The sequence below is a fragment of the Spermophilus citellus genome, assembly GCF_964194105.1.
Source record: "Spermophilus citellus genome assembly, chromosome: 7".
Lineage (NCBI taxonomy): Eukaryota > Metazoa > Chordata > Mammalia > Rodentia > Sciuridae > Spermophilus > Spermophilus citellus.
The window spans coordinates 25050633-25072286 of record NC_138188.1 but is presented as its reverse complement, the minus strand read 5'-3'; the positions used below and the strand labels follow the sequence as shown (position 1 = coordinate 25072286).

At 41.2% G+C, this 21654-nt stretch overlaps 1 protein-coding gene across 1 annotated transcript in view; it reads right to left on the bottom strand.

The window, feature by feature from the left end:
- Positions 1-21654, bottom strand: part of ARIH2 (ariadne RBR E3 ubiquitin protein ligase 2) — a 65787-nt gene that overhangs the window by 40173 nt on the left and 3960 nt on the right. The window contains 2 exon segments of the mRNA XM_081302536.1: positions 16713-17065; positions 19450-19511. Coding sequence (XP_081158662.1) covers positions 16713-16967 — 255 coding nt within the window. The 5' untranslated portion in view covers positions 16968-17065; positions 19450-19511.

Genomic DNA, 21654 nt, shown 5'->3' with positions numbered 1-21654 from the left:
TGGACATCATTACCCTATGTACATGTATGATTGCACAATTGGTGCGTCTCTACATTGTATACAACCAGAGAATTGAAATGTTGTGCTCCATTCGTGTACGATGAATTGAAATGCATTCTGCTGTCATGAACAACTAAGTAGAACAAATTAAAAACAAATTCTTAAGTTTTGAATTTATTGACATGGGCTTAGCCAGTTAACAAGGACAACTTATTAAGAACACAAGATAACTGGGCTTTTTTGGTAGGTGCTAATATGCAAAAAAAAAAGTGGAACTCCATCTCAAAAGAATTCACACCCTGGCTTACAAACTGTTAATCTGTAATCCTCCGAAAAGCATACCAAGAAATAAGCATAAAATGGTACAGAGGCGAAAACTGACAGACTCAGGAGATAAGGAAAGGCTGCCTGGGAAAAGTAAATCAAGAACAAATCTTGTTTACAGCTTGGTGAATGGTGGTACCAATAATTAAGACAGAAAAACTAGACAAGGCTATCTATAGCCTCAGAAGTAATGGTGAGACTGATAAAGGCCTAAATTAAGGGATAAAAGAAATAAGAGCTGACCATGAAAAAAAAAAACTGCTAGTCACAGAGATCATCCTTAGCAGATAGAGATAACATTTTGTTCACAAATATAAGAACAGCCCTGTTTTCCTATTAAAAGTCTTCAAACAAACCTTGCACTTGTCCTGTTTGTACAACTTGTGATTATCACTGAGAAACCATTTCTGATTATAAAGATTTGTGACTATCAAAGAAAAGAAACAGCTGGGGGCTCAGAGGTAGAGTGCTCACCTAGCATGCGTGAGGTTCTGGATTCAATCCGCAGCACTGCATAAAGTAAAGACATTGTGTATCCACCTATAACTTTAAAAAAAAGCAACAGCTGGGAGTGATAGTACATGCCTGCCATCCCAGCACCTTGGGAGGTTGAGGCGGAAGATTGCAAGTTCTAGGTCAACTTAGTGATACCCTGTCTCAAAATGAAAAATAAATAAGGGCTGGGATTTAGCTGAATGGTTAAGTACGCTTGAATTCAATCCTCAGTACCATTAAAAAAAAAAAAAAAAGGATTGCAATAAGTCCATGTTCTGACTGTTCATGCCAGTTTAAGCAATAAAGCCACAGGCAGACACATTTCATGAAAAGCAAGATAAGCTTTCTGCTTTCTCAATCTGCACCTTTCTTTAGTCTTTCCTCCCTCTTTGGGGCTGACATCTCTAATCCCTCAGATTATTCCTGGAATAACAGAGGCAATGACAAAGTAAAAAAAAAGAGGATTAGACTTGGAATAGAACAAAAGTTACAGAAAATTAAGGGAGTACCTCAATAACAGAGAACCCAAATCAACTAAGCACTTCTTTAAGTAGTGCTTGTCAACACCAAACACTGCAGTTGTTCCAAAATGAAGAAATAACAACCAGGCTACATTTTCCTGTATCCTTTTCCTGGCCCTTATGTAAAATTCATTTTATGTTTTCACATTTCTTGTCAGTGGGCCCCAAGAGAAGAGCACCAGAAATTGTATGCAAAAGTATCCAATTATGATCTAATATCATATGCACATTTAGCAACACCAGTCAGCAGTGTTGCCCAAAACCTTCCTTAATGTGACACCTCCATTACCACCCAAGAAGCAAAATTCTGAGAATGTGTCTTTAAGGAATCACATCAAATGTGAAAATGACATTTCCATTGCTCCATTCTTGCACTACTTCCACCATACAATGCAATGTTTATTTCAATATTCATGTGTAAGCACTTCACACATATTATAATCACATTTAAATCTGTGAAGGAGGTAAATCATTATTTTATAGATCAGGACACTGAAGCTTAAGAGATTTTGAGGGACTTGCTTGGGTCACATTATATTAAATAGCTAACAAAAAAAAAAAAAGGACTGGAACCATATCATCTAACCATTACCCCAAGGTCTAGACAAAGCCCAACAGACACAAAGGCCATATCCACGAAGATGCTTGTGGCAATACAATCAGTCCCCAACAACTGTAACACAAAAGTACTCACCTAAATGCCCCAAAAGGAGAGGTGAAGAAAATTAAGATTCAACAACAAGATGGTGTGCTATAAGGCCATTTTATATAAGTATTTATGGGGACTAAGTAAAAAACAAGAAAACATTGGACATACACACAAAAGCAAAACACATTAGGATGACAGGCTTTCCTTCCTCCTCCCCTTTCATGGTGGCTGTGGGGGACTTTCTACCTGGCTGAGGAGACCTGAAATGGTCAGAGACTGACATGGCAATGGACCCCAACCACCAAAGGTTCCCACCAGTGGAAGCAGTCGCCCTATCAATTCAATCACTCTTGACCAACCCGCAATAAACACAATCCCCCTAAACTTGGCTCTGCCAACCTGCTATCAGTAGCTTCAATTTAGATGGCGTAGGCCCTCCTACCTCCAGTTTCTCTTATTAGCATTGTTCTTGCCTTCCCAGCCTGTGGCTTTCCTGGCCCTCACCCTTTCAAGGACCAGTGAACCTCTTCTGTGGGAGCGCCCTCCCCAATAAACCTTCTTTTGGTGCCTCATTCTTGTTCCATGGTTCCTGATCTTGTGCGCCCCTTTCTGCTTTACATTCGGTGCTGAAATCTGGGAGTTCAAAGCTTCCCCTTAGGAGTTGAGGCTGCCATTCTTCTCCACCAGAACTAACTGCGATCGATCTTAAGACTACTCACCCTCATCGTATCCAGCAGATGTGGACTAAGTCCCTTTCTCTTTGATCTTTGGACCCCTTCCAGATTGCAGGGACTCTATCCGTAAATCACAGCTGCTTCAAAGACTCCCCTCCCCACACATCCAACCCCCAGTGGCCTGAAGAGACATCTCAGTCCCTGGCTAGGCCACTCTGTTCTGTGAGCAGAGTAGGTAATTGGGACCGTTTTTTTCCTTCCTGCTGGGGGGAGGGTGTAGGTCGAAACATCAGAGTCCACTCTGGACCCCAAAACTCCCTTGGGGTGTTTATACATGAAATCTCCAAATTGAGACAGAAAAGTGGTTAGGGGTTCTTTATTTCAGGCCTTTTGGGGCTTGCTCTCCCTCCCCGCTTTCTGCTCTATCTGCTCCACTTTCAAAGTCCTCCTCTCAAAAGAAACTCCTCCTTCCAAGTCCCCCCTGCTCCTGACCCTGATCCCTCTCCACTTATTGCACATCTGGAGACACTCTCCTCACCACCCCCCAGACTCTTCTGTCCTCCTGACCTTCCTCCTTATCCAGAACCAGCTCCACCTGAATTAGATGACCCTCCTTCCCCTGTCTCTTCCCCAGTAAGATCTTCCCCTATACCAGGTCTTGACAAATGACCCAAGACCCTGAATTTCTCTGTCCTCTCCTTGATGGTAGGATCTGAAGGCACTGTCTGGATTCATGTCCCTTTTTCTTTTCTTTTTATTAAAAAAAAAAAAAAAAAAAAAAAAGGAGAGAGAGAGAGAGAGAGAGAGGGAATTTTTTAATATTTATTTTTTAGTTTTTTTTCTGGCGGACACAACATCTTTGTATGTGGTGCTGAGGATCAAACCCGGGCCGCACACATGCCAGGCGAGCACGCTACCACTTGAGCCACATCCCCAGCCCTCATGTCCCTTTTTCTTTACAAGACCTCTCCCCAAATTGAAAAAGGCTCCTTTTCTGCTGACCCCACTACATATATCAAAGAATTTAAATACCTTTCCCAATCCTATAACCTTACTTGGCATGATATTCATGTCATCCTCACCTCCACCCTTACCCCAGATGAAAGTCCGGGTAGCTGCCTGGGACCATGCAGACCAGATTCATTTGATTGATAACACCATGCCTACAGGCACGGCAGCAGTCCCCAACACCAACCTGACTGGGACTATCAAAATGGAAAAAATGCTGCTGTGCCCAGATGATACAATATCTGCTGGCAGGCATGCAGGCAGTTTCTAATAAGGTTGTTAATATTAATAAACTAACAGAAGTCACTCAGGGGCTTGCAATGTTCCTTAACCGCTTAATAGAGGCCCTCGCTCTCTATACTAGATTAGACCCTGAATCTCCTTCTGGGGTGACCATTCTGGCCACTCATTTTATCACCCAGTCAGCCCCCGATATTAGAAAAAAGCTAAAGTGGGCTGAGGATGATCCAAGCCCCCATCCCAGACCTAGTGAAAATGGCCCTTAAATAAAGTCTATAATGCCTGTGAGGAAACAGCTAAACTTAGCCTTCAGGCCCGCTTACAGAAAAAGGTGGCACTCCAGACACAAGCCCTGGTCCCAGCTCTGTGGCCACTTCTGGCCCCCACCAGGGCTCCCAGGGATCTTCAGAAGTCTGCCCCACCCAGGGCCTGCTTCAAATGCAGACAAGGGGCCAAACCCATGGCCTCTCTTTCGGCCCCCCAGCTGCAAGCAGCTGGACATTGGAAAAGTGACTGTTCCCTGGCTGGTCCCCCACTGGCGCCTCAACATGGGGGTATGGCCAGACAGGCCATCCTTTCTCTTGAGCTTCTGGGACTGGCTGACGACTAAAGAAGCTTAAACTCAAGGGCCCCCATATCCCTCGCTGAGCCCAAGGTAAGGCTTCAGGAGGCAGATAAGTCCATTACGTTCCTTGTGGACATGGGGGCTACCTATTCTGTCTTGCCTGCCCACTCCAGGCCTTTATATTCCCTCCCAGATCTCAGTCATAGGAGACTGAACACCCTCCTTCCCAAAGAGAATGGCCAGTCTGACTTACCCCCTAGAGGGACATCCTTTTACTCACTCCTTTTTAGTTATCCCTTCCTGTCCAGTTCCCCTCCTAGGATGAGACGTTTTCCAGCTCTTGGGGGCTACCCTCCAGCTCTCACCCCATGCCCCTACTCCCAGCTCCTCCTCCCCTTGATTCAATTCACTATGGATACATCCTCCCCCACCATCACTCATCCCCTCCCATCAGACCTCATAGACCCAAGTCTGGGACATTTTCAAACCAGTAATAGCAACACACCATCAAAAAGTACAGATTCAGCTAAAGCCCGCCTCTAAGTTCCCTTCTATCCTCAATTTCCCATTTCTTTCCCTTACTGCAAGGGACTCAAGCCCATCATCGAACTAGATCAAGGCCTCCTTATTCCCATTGACTCCCTGCAACACTCTTATCCTACCTGTCCGCAAACTGTTAGGAGCATACCACTTAGCACAAGATCTCCAATTATTCAATAAAGCAATTATTCCCTTTCATACAGTGGTCCCTAACCCTTATACCCTCCTCTCTCACATACCATCCTCAACCTCTAATTCACAGTTCTAGATCTCAAAGACGCCCTCTTAACAGTCCCGCTTCATCCTGATTCTTACTTCTTGTTAGCTTTCACCTGGGAGGACCCTGACACCCTCACCTCCCATCAACTAACCTAGACTGTCCTCCCTCAAGGCTTCCAGGATAGTCTCCCCACCTGTTTGTACAGGTACTGGCCCAGGATTTAGCTACCTGTGATCTCAGAGTCAGTACCCTCCTACAATATGTAAATGACTTCCTCTTATGCAGCCCATTTTTAGAAACTTCCCAGGAACACACTGCCCACCTATACTCAACTTTTTAGGTTCCTGAGGATACCATGTTTCCCCAACCAAAGTTCAACTCTCGGTCCCCTCAGTTACCTACCTGGGTATTCTAAACCCTAACTCCAGGGGCCAGGGATGTGGCTCAAGCAGTAGCTTGCTCGCCTGGCATGGCGTGCGGCCCGGGTTCAATCCTCAGCACCACATACTAATAAAGATGTTGTGTCTGCCGAAAAACTAAAAAATAAATAAAATTCTCTCTCTTTAAAAAAAAAACCCATTACTGTAGACTTAAATAAATAAATAAATAAATAAATAAATAAATAAATCCTACCTCCAAAAGCCTCACTATACAAGAATCCAAGCTCGTAGGAACTTGCTGCCTCCTGAGTCAGCAGACCAGATCCTCTCGTTTTGGGGGCTCACTGGATTTTTCTGACACTAGGTTCCCAATTTTGCTCTTCTTGCCAAGCCCCTTTACCAGGCAGCTAGAGACACTCCCGTTGGACCGTTGACATCACCAGCACAGGTCTCTAGTTCTTTCCTCAAACTCAGAGATGCTTTGATCTCCTCACTTCCACTCTCCCTACGCAACCCCAACCCCATCCCTTCCACCTCTTTACAGATGAAAAACAAGGGATTGCCACTGGTCTTCTGACCCCGCCCATTGGACCCTCTTACTGTCACGTAGCATAACTCTCTATTACAGTACAGGGATGGCTGCCCTGACTCTGCGGTAGCAGCCGAACTTACCAAACAATCTCTAAAGTTGACCCTCCTTCTTGTCCACCCAGCACCTCCTCAGACATAAACCTCTCTTTCCTGGGCCCCTCTCGAATTCAGGGGTTTCATTTACTTTTCATCGAAAATCCCATCATTTTTCTCTATGTCTCTCCACCTCTTAACCCGGCTTCTCTTCTCACAACATCCAGCTCTACCTCTCCAACTACCCACTCTTGTCCTCAAGTACTTGAGGCCTTACATACGTCTCGGGAATGCCTCTTTGACCACCCCTTGCCGTCACCAGACCTGACAATTTTTGTAGATGGAAGCTTAACTGTTGGGCCGGACAACTGCCGCAGAGCAGCCTGTGCTGTCCTTACTGCTTTGTCAGTCCTGGAGGCCAGCTGCCTCCCTATAACCTCTCAAAAGGCAGAGCTCTTTGCCCTCATCCAAACTCTCTACCTTTCAAATGGCAAGTCAGTTAACATCTATACTGATTCCAAATATGCCTTTCTTATTGCACATTCTCACTCAGCCATCTGGAAGAAAAGCGGATTCCCAACTACTAAGGGCTCCCCTATAGTTAATGCCTCTCTCATCTCTAAACTCCTTGAGGCACTCCACCTCCCTTCCCAAGTTGCTATCACACACTGCCGGGGTCACCAAGCCACTTCCGACCCCATAACCTTAGAAAACAACAAGGTGGCTAAAAGCTTAACCAGCAAGCCGCCCATGGCTCCCATTCTCTTTCTCACTATGCTCACCAACCTGGCCTAAGGACAGACTGATCTCCTGGCACGAGGAGGCCAGATCAGAGCAAGGGCTAGATTTTCCTGGGAGACAAGATTGCCCTTCCATGGGCTGGGGTTGTGGCTCAAGCGGTAGCACGCTCGCCTGGCATGCGTGCGGCCCGGATTCGATCCTCAGCACCACATACCAACAAAGATGTTGTGTCCGCCGAGAACTAAAAAATAAATATTAAAAATTCTCTCTCTCTCTCTCTCTCTCTCCAAAAAGAAAAAAAAAAAAAAAAAAAAAAAAAAAAGATTGCCCTTCTTCAACTCCAAGCTCGAGATCTCTTCTCTGACTTCCAAAATTCACTTCATATTGGTCCCCGACCTCTCTTTCAATTCCTCCAACCTCTTTTATTTACCCGGCATGCGTGACTTCATTACATAGGTGCACTCAACATGCTCAAAATGTTCCTTTGTTACACCTCAAGAGGGCCTACAGTCCCCACTCATCAGACACCAACCAGGCGGAGATTGGCAGGAAGATTATACTCACATGCCCAGACGCAAAAAGTTCCAATACCTACTCACCCTGGTTGATACCTTTTCAGGATGGATTGAGGCTTTCCTGACCTCTCGAGAGATGGCGGACACTTTAGCCTCAGTCTTCACTGAGCAGATCATCCCCAGGTTCAGCCTTCCAACATCCATCCAGTCAGACAATGGCCCTGCCTTCACTTCTCAAATAATCCAACAGGTCTCAGAAAGTCTCAACATCTCCTGGAAACTTCATATTCCTTTTGGCTGCAGTCCTCAGATAAGGTTGAGTGGGCCCACCAGATCCTCAAGGACCACCTTACAAAATTCTCAACCAAGCTTCAAATCTCCTGGCCCAATCTACTTCCCCTTGCTTTTAACCAAATCCAAGCTGCTCCTAGCGCTCCCACAGGGCTTAGCCCCTTCAAACTGCTATATGGCAACCTCTCCCTGATTAATCACAACCTTCCCATTCAATCCCCACTTCTGGCCTCATATCTACCTTATCTTACCTTGGTCTTCAACCTCCTCTGAGAACACGAAGACCACCATGTTTCTGCCCCAACAAAACTAGCACCTTCTGAGGGTCCACTCCAACCAGGAGACTCTGTCCTCTTAAAGGAACTCCATCAGTCACTCCAACAACACTGAACAGGACCTCATACGGTGATTCTTACCACTCCTACATCAGCCAAACTACTAGGCCACTCCTCTTGGTATCATGTTTCTCACCTGAAGCTTGCCCCAGGCCCTAAGTCCTGATCATCCCAATTGGTGGGATCCACTAAATTCAAGATCACCTGTGGGCCTCCCACTTCTTCTCTTCAGTTTGTCCCTACAGGTGCTCCCCAACACTACCACTGGCATTTCCAGGGAAGAATGTTATTAATACATCAACGAGACCGGCCTAGTAGAAGAAAACATCGATGTGCTACATTGGCTGAATGAAGAACTGAAACAAAGGCAGCAGCAATCCACCTTACTCCTTCTGGGATAGTGGAACTTGGTCCTCACTACTTGGTTAGGTCTGGTTGTTGGCCCCATCCTCATGATCTGTGTCTTGCTAATGACTGTTCCTTGTCTCCTCAGATTTATCCAAAACCACATGTGCAAAATCTCACAGGTGGCAGTAAATCAGATGCTCCTCCACCCCTACAACCTCCTTCCCAATGAGCCCCCAACACCCAACCTTCCCTAAACAATGCCCCCTACCAGCAGGAAGTAGCCAGATGAGAACAGAGCCCTATAACATCAAAAAGGTCGGGATGTTAGGACAGCAGGCTTTCCTTCCTCCTCCCCTTTCATGGTGGCTATGGGCAGGGACTTTCCACCTGGCTGAGGAGACCCGAAAGTCAATCAGAGGCTGACATGGCAATGGACCCCAACCACCAAGGGTTCCCACTGGTGGAAGCAATCGCTCAATCAATTCAATCACCCCTGACCAACCCGCAATAGACACAATCCCCCTAAACTTGGCTCTGCCAACCTGCTATTAGTAGCTGCAATTTAGATGCATAGGCCCTCTTACCTACAGTTTCGCTTATTAGCATTGTTCTTGCCTTTCTAGCCTGTGGCTTTCCCGGCTCTCACCCTTTTGCCGACCAGTGAACCTCTTCTAGAAGTGCCCTCCCAATAAATCTTCTTTTGGTGCCTCATTCTTGTTCCATGGTTCCTTTCTGCTTGACAATAAGTATGTGAATAAAGTGATTTCTACAATACCAAGCAGGGCAGGGATTTTTGTCTGTTTTGTTCACAGTATTTTTCCAGTGCCTGGCATATAATAGGTACTCAGTAAATATTGGTTGAAGGAGTGAATCGCAGCACAGTAATATGTATGAATATGGATAAGAACTAAAGGATAATGAACAGGAAATAAAACTTATTTTAGGGGGCTGGGGATGTGGCTCAAGCGGTAGCGCGCTCGCCTGGCATGCGTGCGGCCCGGGTTCGATCCTCAGCACCACATACCAACAAAGATGATGTGTCCGCCGAGAACTAAAAAATAAATATTAAAAAAATTCTCTCTCTCTCTCTCTCTCTCTCTCTCTCTAAAAAAAAAAAAAAAAAAAAAAACTTATTTTAGGTTAATGGAATCATGAATGATATACTTCAATCCTGTAGTAACATCTTAACAATAAAAACTTGAACATAAATAACTTCAAGATTAGGACACAAGCAGTGGCACACACCTGTAATACCAGTGACTTGGGAGGCTGAGGCAGGAAAATCAAAAGTTCAAAGCCAGCCTCAGCATCTTAGTGAGGCCCTGACTCAACACATAAAATAAAAAGGTTGGGGCTGGGGATGTGGCTCAAGTGGTAGCGCGCTCGCCTGACATGCATGCGGCCCGGGTTCGATCCTCAGCACACAAACAAAGATGTTGTGTCTGCCAAATACTAAAAAATAAATATTAAAATTCTCTCTCTCTCACTCTAAATAAATAAATAAATAAATAAAATAAAAAGGTTGGTGATATGACTCAGTGGTTAAACACCCCTGGGCTCAATCCTTGGCACACACACAAAAAAAAGGACACAAATGTGAAATCACCCCTTGACTGCACACAGTTTTTGCATGGTTCTTTAGGCAGTGTAAACACATGACAAGAAGACTAGAATGAAAGCTGGCCTGGATCTGATGTAGAGCCCTTATGGAAGGTGGTGAGCATGTTGTGAGGGACTCCAGGCACAAAGTAATGACAATAACCTTTTTAAGTGTGCCAGATACATACAACTTTGCACCAGTTGTGCTCAGGCAATTTTCAATGTTACTCTAGACATTTCTCATCTCCTTTTTAAAAATAAATTTATGTACCAGTAAAAAATTACATCAGACTTACAGCTTAAAGCATCATGAAATATGTTAACACACTAATCTACGGCCAACTACTTGAAAAACAGGAATTTAATATACATTCTACTTAGATACAGGCATGGAAAAAAATCTGATATCAGGACACAAAAATAGAAACAGAGAGCAGCTCAGTTCAGAAACACTATCGCTAGGCTCAGCTTGAAAATACTTTCCCATGAGTATTATCAACGAAAAAAAATACTTGGTTAATTAACGACTCTGTAAATAGTAAAAGTCTTAAAATTCAGCTGTACCAGGATAAAAGAAAGTTGATTTAATAATTAACATGAAAATCTTCACTGATATATACATTTGATGCTCTTTAAGAAAAAGGCTAAATAAACATCAGTATTTTGAGTTAAGAACATTAATTGATCCTGTGACAAAGGCATAGAAATCAGGTTTATTTGAACAGAAGACTATAAAGACTTCCACACTTAAAAGTGAGAAGTTAGGGGCTAGGGTTGTGACTCGGCAGAAGAACGGTCGCCTAGCATGTGTGAGGCCCTGGATTTGATCCTCAGTACCACGTAAAAATAAATAAATAAAGTAAATGTATTGTGTTCAACTACAACTAAAAAATATATATTAGAAAAAAAAGTGAAAAGTTCTGAAAAGTCATTATGAGTCACCAACAAAGGGGGAAAAATGAGCCAATAAAGAAGAATCTTAAAGAGTTTTTTATCCACATTTTGTTGGAACAAACACTAATTTTTAAAACAAATTCAAGCAGAGGATGGCAGAATGAAATATTCTACTGTAGTTAATACAGCAATTCACAAAACAAGAACTACAATAAGAACAGTCATAATACTGGTTTATTTCTCCAATCCTATATGGGGAACATAAGACCTGAGAAATGAACAGTGTAGTTCACTATGCCACTTAAGTGTTATGGAAGTTTAAAAAAAAACATTCCTTTCCTCTAATAGTAAAGACACTTCAGACTACATTCATGATTCTGAATTTTAATTCTAAATTTTAATCTCATTTACCTATACATCTTAAGTGTCTTCCTCTAGCCCTGAAGGTAACTTTTTTACCTCCAGTGCTCACTGTCTTATGAGAGTATGGACTTCTTTCTGCAGGTTACCATCGAGGTCCTCCTGCCTCAACCAAAAGCTCAGGTAGCTTACTATAGTTCCTAAACTAAATTTGGTCTAAAGTGTCTTATTTCTTTTCCCTCATAAAGCAACTGAGCGGGCCCTTGAACAACATTTGCTTCCCCCTGGACACAACCCTGAGTAAAGTGGCATACATGGACAGAGACTTCTGGTCTATCACCAACAAAAGCCAGGGTCGTGACTGCCTGGGCTCCCTCTGGAGCACTACCAAAGTTGAACCACTTTCTGAGCAGTCAGTAAACATCTCAAAAGTTTCATGGAATGTTATTAACAAAATTTACTAAATAAGTGACAAAATTCTTCTTAGCTAACTACTACATATTTTGTAATAAAATGCCTATTAATATGAAAAAGGACTTCTTTCATCTATGACAAATAAATCTTTGTACAAAATTCACATAAAAATGTAGGAAGTAATGAAGGTTAATTCCCTCTTTAAAGGTTTATATGATTGTTAAAAATACCTGTTTGTCAGAGATTTTCTTCCTACTCCTACAACATAACATCTCACTTGGCAGTAACCTCATCTCTCATGACTATTTTATTCATGTAGTATGAGAGCTATTTTGCCACTATTTGAACATCTGTAGTTTTCCTCCAATAATAAGCCTTTTCTCTGTTCTCTAGCCTCAACTCTTCGTCTAATTTTCTAGGCTTCTTCCTTCCTTCGTCTTCTTTATATGTATACTAGGGACTGAACCCATGGTTGTTGTATTACTAAAATGCATCCCAGCTACCAGCCCCCCCTTTTTCATCCCAGTTCCGTTTATTTTTAATCAGAGTTTTGCTAAGTTGCAGAGGTTAGCCTTGATCTTGAGATCCTCTTGCCTTAGCCTTCCCATTGGCTGAAATTACAGGTGTATGACACAACACCCAGTACCTTTCTCAATTAATAATCTTACTCAGAGACCAGTCCCAGTAATCCTGGTTACTGTCTAATACCAGGGTTCTCTTTAAACTAAAAACCCAGTATCCCAGAAAATTAGAATTTACAAATTAAAAGACTTCAAATCTTAAAAGGCTTATTTAACTTTAAACTGTAATATGGCTCATCTACAGGCAACTTCCAGGACACAACAAACAAGTAACAGTGAAAAATTTAAGGCACTCCTTAAACATACAGATTTTATTCATAGATAGCTGTTCACAGGCTATAATTTTAAGTTACATATACATCTAACGATTTCTATGAACCAAACAGTTTTGGTAAAACTATACAAAACAATTAAATATCTCAATGTCACAGAATTGTACAAATAGCACAACTGATGGGCACACCAGGGGTAATCTGGTTGACTGTCGCTATTGGTCCCTTTTTCAGGAAGACACGTGCAACAGGGGAACTAAATACATAAATGATTTGTTTTTTTGGTACTAGGGATTGAACTCAGGGGCACTTGATCACTGAGCCACATCCCCAGCCCTATTTTGTACTGTGTTTAGAGACACTGAGATGTTTAGCGCCTTGCCGCTGCTGAGGCTGGCTTTAAACTTGCTATCTTCCTGTCTCAGCCTCCTGAGCCACTGGGATTACAGGCATGCACCACTGCACCCAGCAGGGAACTAGATTATAAACACCACTGGGTAAATTCAGCTCTTAAACCATTCCCTCCCTTCCTCAAAAAATATTACAGAAATAAAACCAATGCCAGTTTTTAAATTTCTAATTCCATAATTAATATAGAAAAATTGTGTGAGATTGCTTTTCCTTTACTATTCACCCCCTTCCAGACAGGATCTTGCTATGTTGCTCAGAACAGTCCTAAACTACTGTTCAAGTGATTCCCCTGCTTCAGTTTCCCAAGGGGCTAGGACAACACAGACCACATCCCTACCCCTTCTTTATTTTATTTTTTGTTGAGGCGGGGGGAGGTACTGGAAATTGAACTCAGGGACACTCAACCACTGAGCCACATCCCTAGCTCTATTTGTATTTTATTTAGAGACAGGGTCTCACTGAGTTGCTTAGCATCTTGCTGTTGCTAAGACTGGCTTTGAGCCCACAATCCTCCTATCTCAGCCTCCCTAGCTGCTGGGATTACAGGTGTGTGCCACCATACCCAGGCCCCTTCCTTATTCTTAATCAACTTCTTCAGTCTCTTCAGCAAAGTTTCTTAGCCACTTGAAACACCACTGAGTGCCTTTTAGGTATAGCTAACCTATGACTCTTGATGCCCAGTCCCTGAAAAACAAAAAACATTCCTTCCTTACAGAGGACAAGGAAGAGAAATAAACAAAATCTTTATTCTACTACCAAAGAAACTTTTCCACTTCTTTGCCCCATTTCCTTTTTATCCTTTTCTTCTGTTTCAACTCCCTTTCATCTCTTTTTATTCCCTCATTTCTGTTTTTTGCTTCTCTTTTTGATCTTAAAGTCCAGAATAATGCCCTTTCATGACAATAGAAAAGGATGTACAGCAAGGATTAGGAATCTAGTTAATACCAACAACAGTAGCTACTGTCAACATCAATAACAAAATCCACAAGGACTGCCAGGCATGTTGACTGGCACATTCCTGTTAATTCCAGAGAATCAAGAGGCTGAGGCAGAAAGACTGCAAGTTCAAGTACCACAGCACTGTGGCAAAATCTCTGGCAAGACCCTGTCTCAAAATTTAAATAAATAAATAAAAATAAAAGGGGCTAGGGTGTAGCTCAGTAGTAATGCACCTATGGATTCAATCCCATGTACAAAAATTTAAAAAAATTTAAAAATCCTTGGGCTGGGGATGTGGCTCAAGCGGTAGCGCGCTCACCTGGCATGCGTGCAGCCCGGGTTCGATCCTCAGCACCACATACAAACAAAGATGTTGTGTCCGCCGAAAACTAAAAAAATAAATATTAAAATATTCTCTCTCTCTCTCTCTCTCAAAAAAAAAATCCAAAAGTATCCAAGAAATTATTCAATATCTACTGTGGATGAAATGCTGCGACAGGGCTAGGGAAAGAGCTCAGTGATGGAGTGTTTGATTAGCATGGTGTGCATACAAATCTAAGAAATACTGTAGCAGAAATAGTGGCCAGACCTAAAAATCTAGTTGAATGATCATGAAAAATGTGTGAAAGGAAAAACAAAATAAAGCAATTGGAAGACTAAAAATATAGACATACCTATACTGTTTAAGTACAGACCAAAGGAGGGCCCTGACCACTGTGACCTGAAGGTCTCAAGTAGCCTGACTCAGGGAAAAGTAGAAGCTAGACTCTGAAGAAGTCCTAAGGGCATGAAAAGGTGAGGAGGTGAAGGGAAGGCTTTGGGGGGGCCTGACCATATCACAAGAAAGAGGAACATAAAATAGTAAATTTTATGTTATGTTTATTTTACCACAAAAGAAGAAAGAAGAGGAGGAGGAAGGACAGGTGCTTGGAGCCCCTCAGATGTTTCAAGTAGGCCGGAAAAGTTGGCACAGAGATTTTTGGAGAGGGGGAAGGGGCAGTACTGGGGATTGAACCCAGAGGCACTCAACCACTATGCCACATACTCAGTCCTTTTTATTTTTTATTCTGAGACAGTCTTCCTAAATTGCTGAGGCTAGAACTTATGATCCTGTTACCTAGCCTCTTGACTTGCTGGGATTACAAGAGTGCACCACTGTGTCCAGTGCAGAGATCTTGACAAACAATAACTGTGCATAAAATGGGAGACTCCTATTGACCTTGGTCAAATGACACTATCCAATGTACATCCACAAACTCTCCAATTCCTTTTCCAATTTTAAATACCAATATTGTATATAATCTCACAGTATGTTTAAAGCAAAGAAACTACTTGAACAAAAAGGAGAGGTGTACATGGTGAGAAAAGAAGAAACCTAATGCCTTTCTCTACTAGGGAAATGCCCTCCAAAAGCGGAGCCCAGCATCTTTGCTATAATCATGGGACAAAAACTCTAGACCCAGAGTATCTCCAAGGGCTCTCTATTCATCAGTTTTCTGCTAAGCATAAGAGAGGACATCTTGCAATCATTTCTAGAAACAAATCACACATTAAAAAAAAAGCTGTTTTCAGCTCCCAGTCAGTTGCTAACAATGCCTTAATTAACTAAATCCAAGGTATTTACCTTTGCTGATTATCTGAAGAAAAAATTTCTTAAACTAGTAAATAAAACAACTTTTATACAAATCATACACAGCACATTTTAGATATTTCCACTTAAACACAAAGAAGAAAATTTATTTGATTGAAAGCATGCCACTGTGCCCTTCTAAGCTTCAAATTTGATCAGACAACAAAATCCACATAATAGTTGGTGAAGGAAGATCAGTGAAACAATGAAGTAAGAGAAATGTTCCGCCATTCACATGATGGCCAATGTTAGAGAAGGAAACAAGCTGGCAAACTCTAAATAACTATAAAAAACACTGGCAACAATAACTGGCCTGAGGTGCAAGAGATCCAAATGTATGCTATGTTAACTGCCAAGAAAATATAATCCTCGCTGGAATAACCAACTTTGTTCATTCTTCAAAATGTCAATACTAATTACCCCTCCAAATCAATTTAAATACAAACCTACTTTATTCTTACAGTTGTTGCTTAAATCCCTTTCAATATCAGATAGTAGTCATCAGTATACAAAACCAGTGAGTTCACTAACCCAAAGGCACTGATTATTTAGAGCAAACCCAAAGGTTGTCAATATTCTCAAGACACTATCAAACAGTGTTACACAGAGGATGGTAGCTGGGTACAAATGATGTACATCTATAATCCCAGCAACTCAGGAGTCAAAGGCAGAAAGATTGCAAATTTGAGGCCAGGTTAAGCCATTTAGTGAACCCTGTCTCAAGGGAGAGAAAGAGAAAGAAAAAAAAAAAAGCTGGGAATAACTCAAGTAGTGGAGCATTCCTGGTTTCAATCCCCTGTACCACAAAAAATTAATAAAAAAAGATGGTAATTCTGATGCTTATCTACTTCATAAGAATCACATTCTGAAACACCCAGTTGTACAATTTTGCTACCACCACAGTTCTGATCTTTTTAAAACCTTTCTACCCTTCCTTTCTAATTCTTAATAATCTGGGAATCTCAGGACATGCACATATCAGAAAACAAGTAAATGTAACAAAATAACCAGATGATGCAACATATACTTAAATTTAGTTTCGAGCTACAAGGTCATTCAATCAGTCTAAAAGAGACATTAGTTAACAACAGCTCATTTTAGATTTAACAGGAGAGAGTACACTTGGAATTGACATTACTCACCTTTAGGACAGAAGCTAAGCTGGTCATGTGCTCGTTGAGGGCACCCTCAGACTCCTTATATGTCAAGCAAGTAAACTGGTACTCCTCAGGATCAAAGGCATCAGCCCCTTGCTGTTCCACGTCGCTGGCTACTCCCACATAATAATCCTCTATGTCCCCAGGGTCCTCTTCCTCTTCCTCCTCTTCCTCCTCACAATTTGGGTCATAGTCCTCTTCATTGCTGTCAGACCCCTGGCTATTCATGTCCACAGACATCTTAGCATCCAGTCAAGTTGCAGATCAGGAAAGGAGTTGCTTTGTCTCCCTCCCCCCAAACTTTACCGCTTTCTCAAATGCATTAGTGTTTTTGTCTTCTAAAAAAGGAAAAAAAGAAATATTACTTTCCCCATGAGAAATTATAACAAAAACCACTAAAAAATCAAAATGCCATAGCTTTGGCCCTATGCCCAATATGGCATATTCTAACTTAAGTTTCATATGAGGACTCTTTACCATCATATCTCCCTGACTCAAGCTTATCAAAGGGAAACCCTCCCTCTAGAAGCAAAAGAAGCTGGTAATGAAACCACAAGAAGGGCCTGGCACAAAAGGGCAGGGCTTTCTATCCCATATCAGGAAGTCAAATTCTATTGGAATTGCCCTTCTTGCCAAAGTTCTTAAAGAAGCAGCATATTCTTTCAGCTGACTGCATAAAGAGATAATCTAAAAGTTTAGCTATCAAAGTTTAAAATTTTGCTAAGCATGTCCCAGTGAATGGTGGCACAGATAGTATGTAATTAGGGAGACAGTTCCTTCCTGGTATAATATAAGGGAAAGAAAATATTTTTTCACAGACATCCATCTCAGATGACTGGAAAATAGGTGCACAGTTAGAAAAGAAAAATAAACAGGACATAGTGGCACACACCTGCAAACCCAGGGACTGAGGAAGCTGAGGCATAAGAATATCAAGTTCAAAGACAGCCTCAGCAACTTTCCAAGGCCCTGTCTCAAAATAAAAAAAAAGGGTTGGGGATGTGACTCAATGGTTAACCACCCCTGGGTTCAATCCCTAGTTAAAAAAAAAAAAAGAAAAGAAAAAGAAAAAATGAAAAGAAAAAAAAAAAAAAAACACATAGCTCTTCAGCTCTGCTGAGGGACTGGGACTGTGGCTCAGTGACAGAGCGCTTGCCTTGCACATGAGGCACTGGGTTCGATCCTTGGAATCATATAAAAATAAATAAATAAAATAAAGATACTGTGTCCATCTACAACTAAAAAATTATTTTTTTAAAAAAAAGAGTTCTGTGAGTAGCCAGATGTGGTCACACACACCTATAATCTAAGCTACTCCAGAGGATGAAGCAGGAGGATCATAAGTTTGAGGCCAGCCTCAGCAATTTACAGAGGCCCTCAGCAACTCTGCAAGACCATCTCAAACAAGAGTCTGCTGAAGGGCTGGGGATGTGGCTCAAACAGTAGCGCGCTCGCCTGGCATGTGTGAGGCCTGGGTTCGATCCTCAGCACCACATACAAACAAAGATGTTGTGTCTGCCGAAAACTAAAAAAAAAAAAAAAAAAAAAAATTAAAAGGTTCTCTCTCTCTCTCAAAAAAAAAAAAAAAAAAAAAAGGCAGTGTGGAAAAAAAAAGAGTCTGCTGAAGCTTTAAAGAGGTACTGAGAAAGAAAAGTAAGTGATTCAATAGTGAAGAAAAAACTGCACATATTCTGCCTAGCAGGATCAAGGTTAGGAAAAATCATAATCTATATTGGATGAAGAAACAAGAGTTTAAATCCAATCAGCCATTGAAAAATCTTCACAGATCAAAATGTTACTCAGTTATATGTAAATGAAAAAAGAACACTAGTTGAGAAAGCAAATCAGTCACAAATGTTAACTTCTACTCAAGGAAATACTAACTTCTCTCCATAAATAATATTTCTTTTCTTTTTTTTTAAATACCTATTTTTTTTAGTTGTCAATGAGCCCTTATTTTAATTATTTATATGCAGTGCTGATAATCGAACCCAGCCCAACAAATACTATTTCAAGTGATGACTTTCAACAACAACAAAAAATCAACTAGTGTTTAGATTTAAAAATGGAGAGAGAAGGGGAGGTAGTAAAAAAAAACAAATCAAGCCAGGCACAATCGTGCACACCTATAATGCCAGCAATTTGGGAAGCTGAGGCAGAATGATTCCAAGGCAAGCCTGGACAATTTAGCAAGACCTTGTCCCAAAATGAAAAGTAAAAACTACTGGGAAAAGCTGGAAATGTAGCTCAGTGGTAGAGCATCTGCCTAGCACAAATGAGGTAGTATGTTTAATTCCTAACATACACCACCAAAACAAGCAAACAAATAAATAAATAGGCTCATGGTGGGGCACCAAGCACTGAAATGGAGCAAATAAAATTCCATGCATGGGGCTGGGGATATAGTTCAGTTAGTACAGTGCTTATCTCACATGCACAAAGTCCTGAATCAATCCCCAGTACCACAAAAAAAAAAAAAAAAAAAAAAAAAAAATCCATGCAAGAATGATTTTTTCAAAATGAACCTCGAAATTATGAATAATTATAATACACTAATAAAAGTACCACTTTAAAAAAATAAAAGGAAAAATACACACAGGGCAGCAAAATGATGTTTGCAGTTTAGCTTTTAACAAATTTTGTAGAATCTCCTAATTACAACTGAACTTATAAATGGTATTTTTTTCCTCTGCAATAATGTTAATCTTTAATTTAAAAATACCTGTAATTTCTGAAGACCCTTCAGGCAGCTGTCACCCAAATATTTTGTCATATGATTTCCATCTAAAATGAAAACACAGAATGTTTATATTTTTAAAACTAGTACCTGCTTTTACAAATTTATTTTTTCGAAAGCAAAGATTTAAAAAGACAAGTATAGGCTGGGGATATAGCTCAGTGGTAGAGCATTTACTATCAAGTATGAGGCCCTGAGTTCAATCCCCAGCACCATAAAATAAATGAACAGAAAAAAACAAGGGACCAGAGAAACTACTATCTTCTTTTAGGTTCCCCCCAAAAAACTCATATATCATACTTACAAGAATTACATTATCTTCTAAAAAGAGAAAGCATTAAAAGCTAACAGTGTTATAATTTAACTTGGGGTACTAGTGATAGAAATGCTTCCCAATTCCCCTCCCCCAGTTTGAAAGCCTACTTCCTTATTTCTGTACTCCAATCTTCACAGTCCCTATCTTAAATACCACTATTTTTTTTTTAATTTCTTAGTATTTGGCGGACACAACATCTTTGATTGTATGTGGTGCTGAGGATGGAACCCAGGCCACATGGCATGCGAGCACGCTATCACTTGAGCCACATCCCCAGCCCTTAAATACCACTATTTCAATTCCGAATGTTACACAGAGGTTGACAAAAAAATTTGTAACTGACTTGGACTACTATAAAGTTACCATTGCTGTGCTAATTAACACAGAATACTGGTAATATTTCAGATCTCACTTTACTCATGAAAAAGTTAATACTCAAATAAAAATGTGCCCAATAGGACGCCCAATAGGCAATATTAATATCCATCTCCCATTTCTCTTCTGACTTACTCCTCCTGGGACATCTGGCTTTCTTAAGAGACTAGTAAGTACTACCTGCTTATTCAATAAGAAATTTAATGTCAGTTGCTTTTATTCTTTAGATTTTCATGAAAAGGGGTTGGGATTGTGGCTCAGTGGGAGAGTGCTTGCCTAGCAAGTGTGAGGCACTGAGTTTGATTCTCAGTGAATAAAATAAAGGTCCATGAACATCTTAAAAAAAAGAAAGAAAAAAATTTCGTAAAAAAACCAGGTCTATAACTTCCAGAGAAATACTTCAGATATAGAAATATAAGCTAAGTGAAAAATCTAAGTCTGAACAATAACTATAGATTATTTTCAAAATAATGAAAACTGGGCATAGTGGCTCACACATATAATCCCAGCAATTTAGGAGGTAGAGGCAGGATGGCAAAGTTCAAGGCCAACTTCAGCAGTTTAGTGAGCAAGATCCTCTCTCAAAATAAAAAATAAAAACTGCTGGAGAAGTAGCTCAGTGATAAAGTGCCCTTGGATTCAATACCCAGTATGGGGAGGGGGGGGGGAAGAATGGAGGAATTGATTTTTCAAAGCGTCTTTATCTATATTTTTACATAAGATATTACTTATTGGGCAAGTTTAATGTGAATATTGCTACCATTTACAAGAAAAAAATCATTATTACCAATAGATGATGGTGGCACATGTCTATCATCCCAGCAATTCAGGAGATGAGGCAGGAAATCACAAGTCTAAGACCAACCTCAGCAATTTAGCAAGGCCCTAAGCAACTTAGAGAGACCGTGTCTGGAAAATAAAAAATAAAAAGGGCTGGGGATGTAGCTCAGTGGTTAAGCATTCCTGGGTTAAATCCCCAATACTAAAAACAAAAAAACAAAACAAACACACAAAAAAACCCAAAACAATAGGTCTCATTAGCTGGGCATGGTAGTGCATACAGGTAATCCCAGTGAGGCTGAGGCAGGAGGTGTGAAAGTTCAAGCCAGCCTCAGCAATTTATGGAGACCCTCTCAAAAAATTATTGTAGCCAGGAGCAGTGGTACATGCCTGTACCCAACAGCTTGGAAGGCTGAGGCAGGATTACAAATTCAAAGCCAGTCTCAGTATATGCCTGTACCCAGCGGCTTGGAAAGCTGAGGCAGGAGGATTACAAATTCAAAGCCAGTCTCAGCAACTTAGTGAGGCCCTAAACAACTCAGTGAGACCCTGACTCTAAAATATTTTAAAAGGGCTGGGGATGTGGCTCAGTGGTTAAGTGGCCCTGGTTTCGATCTCCAGTACCAATGTGTGTGTGTGTGTGTTTATGTGAGTGTAAGGCTGGGGGTAGCTCAGTGGTAGAGCACCCCTGAGTTCAACCCTGTCAAAAATGATAAAAA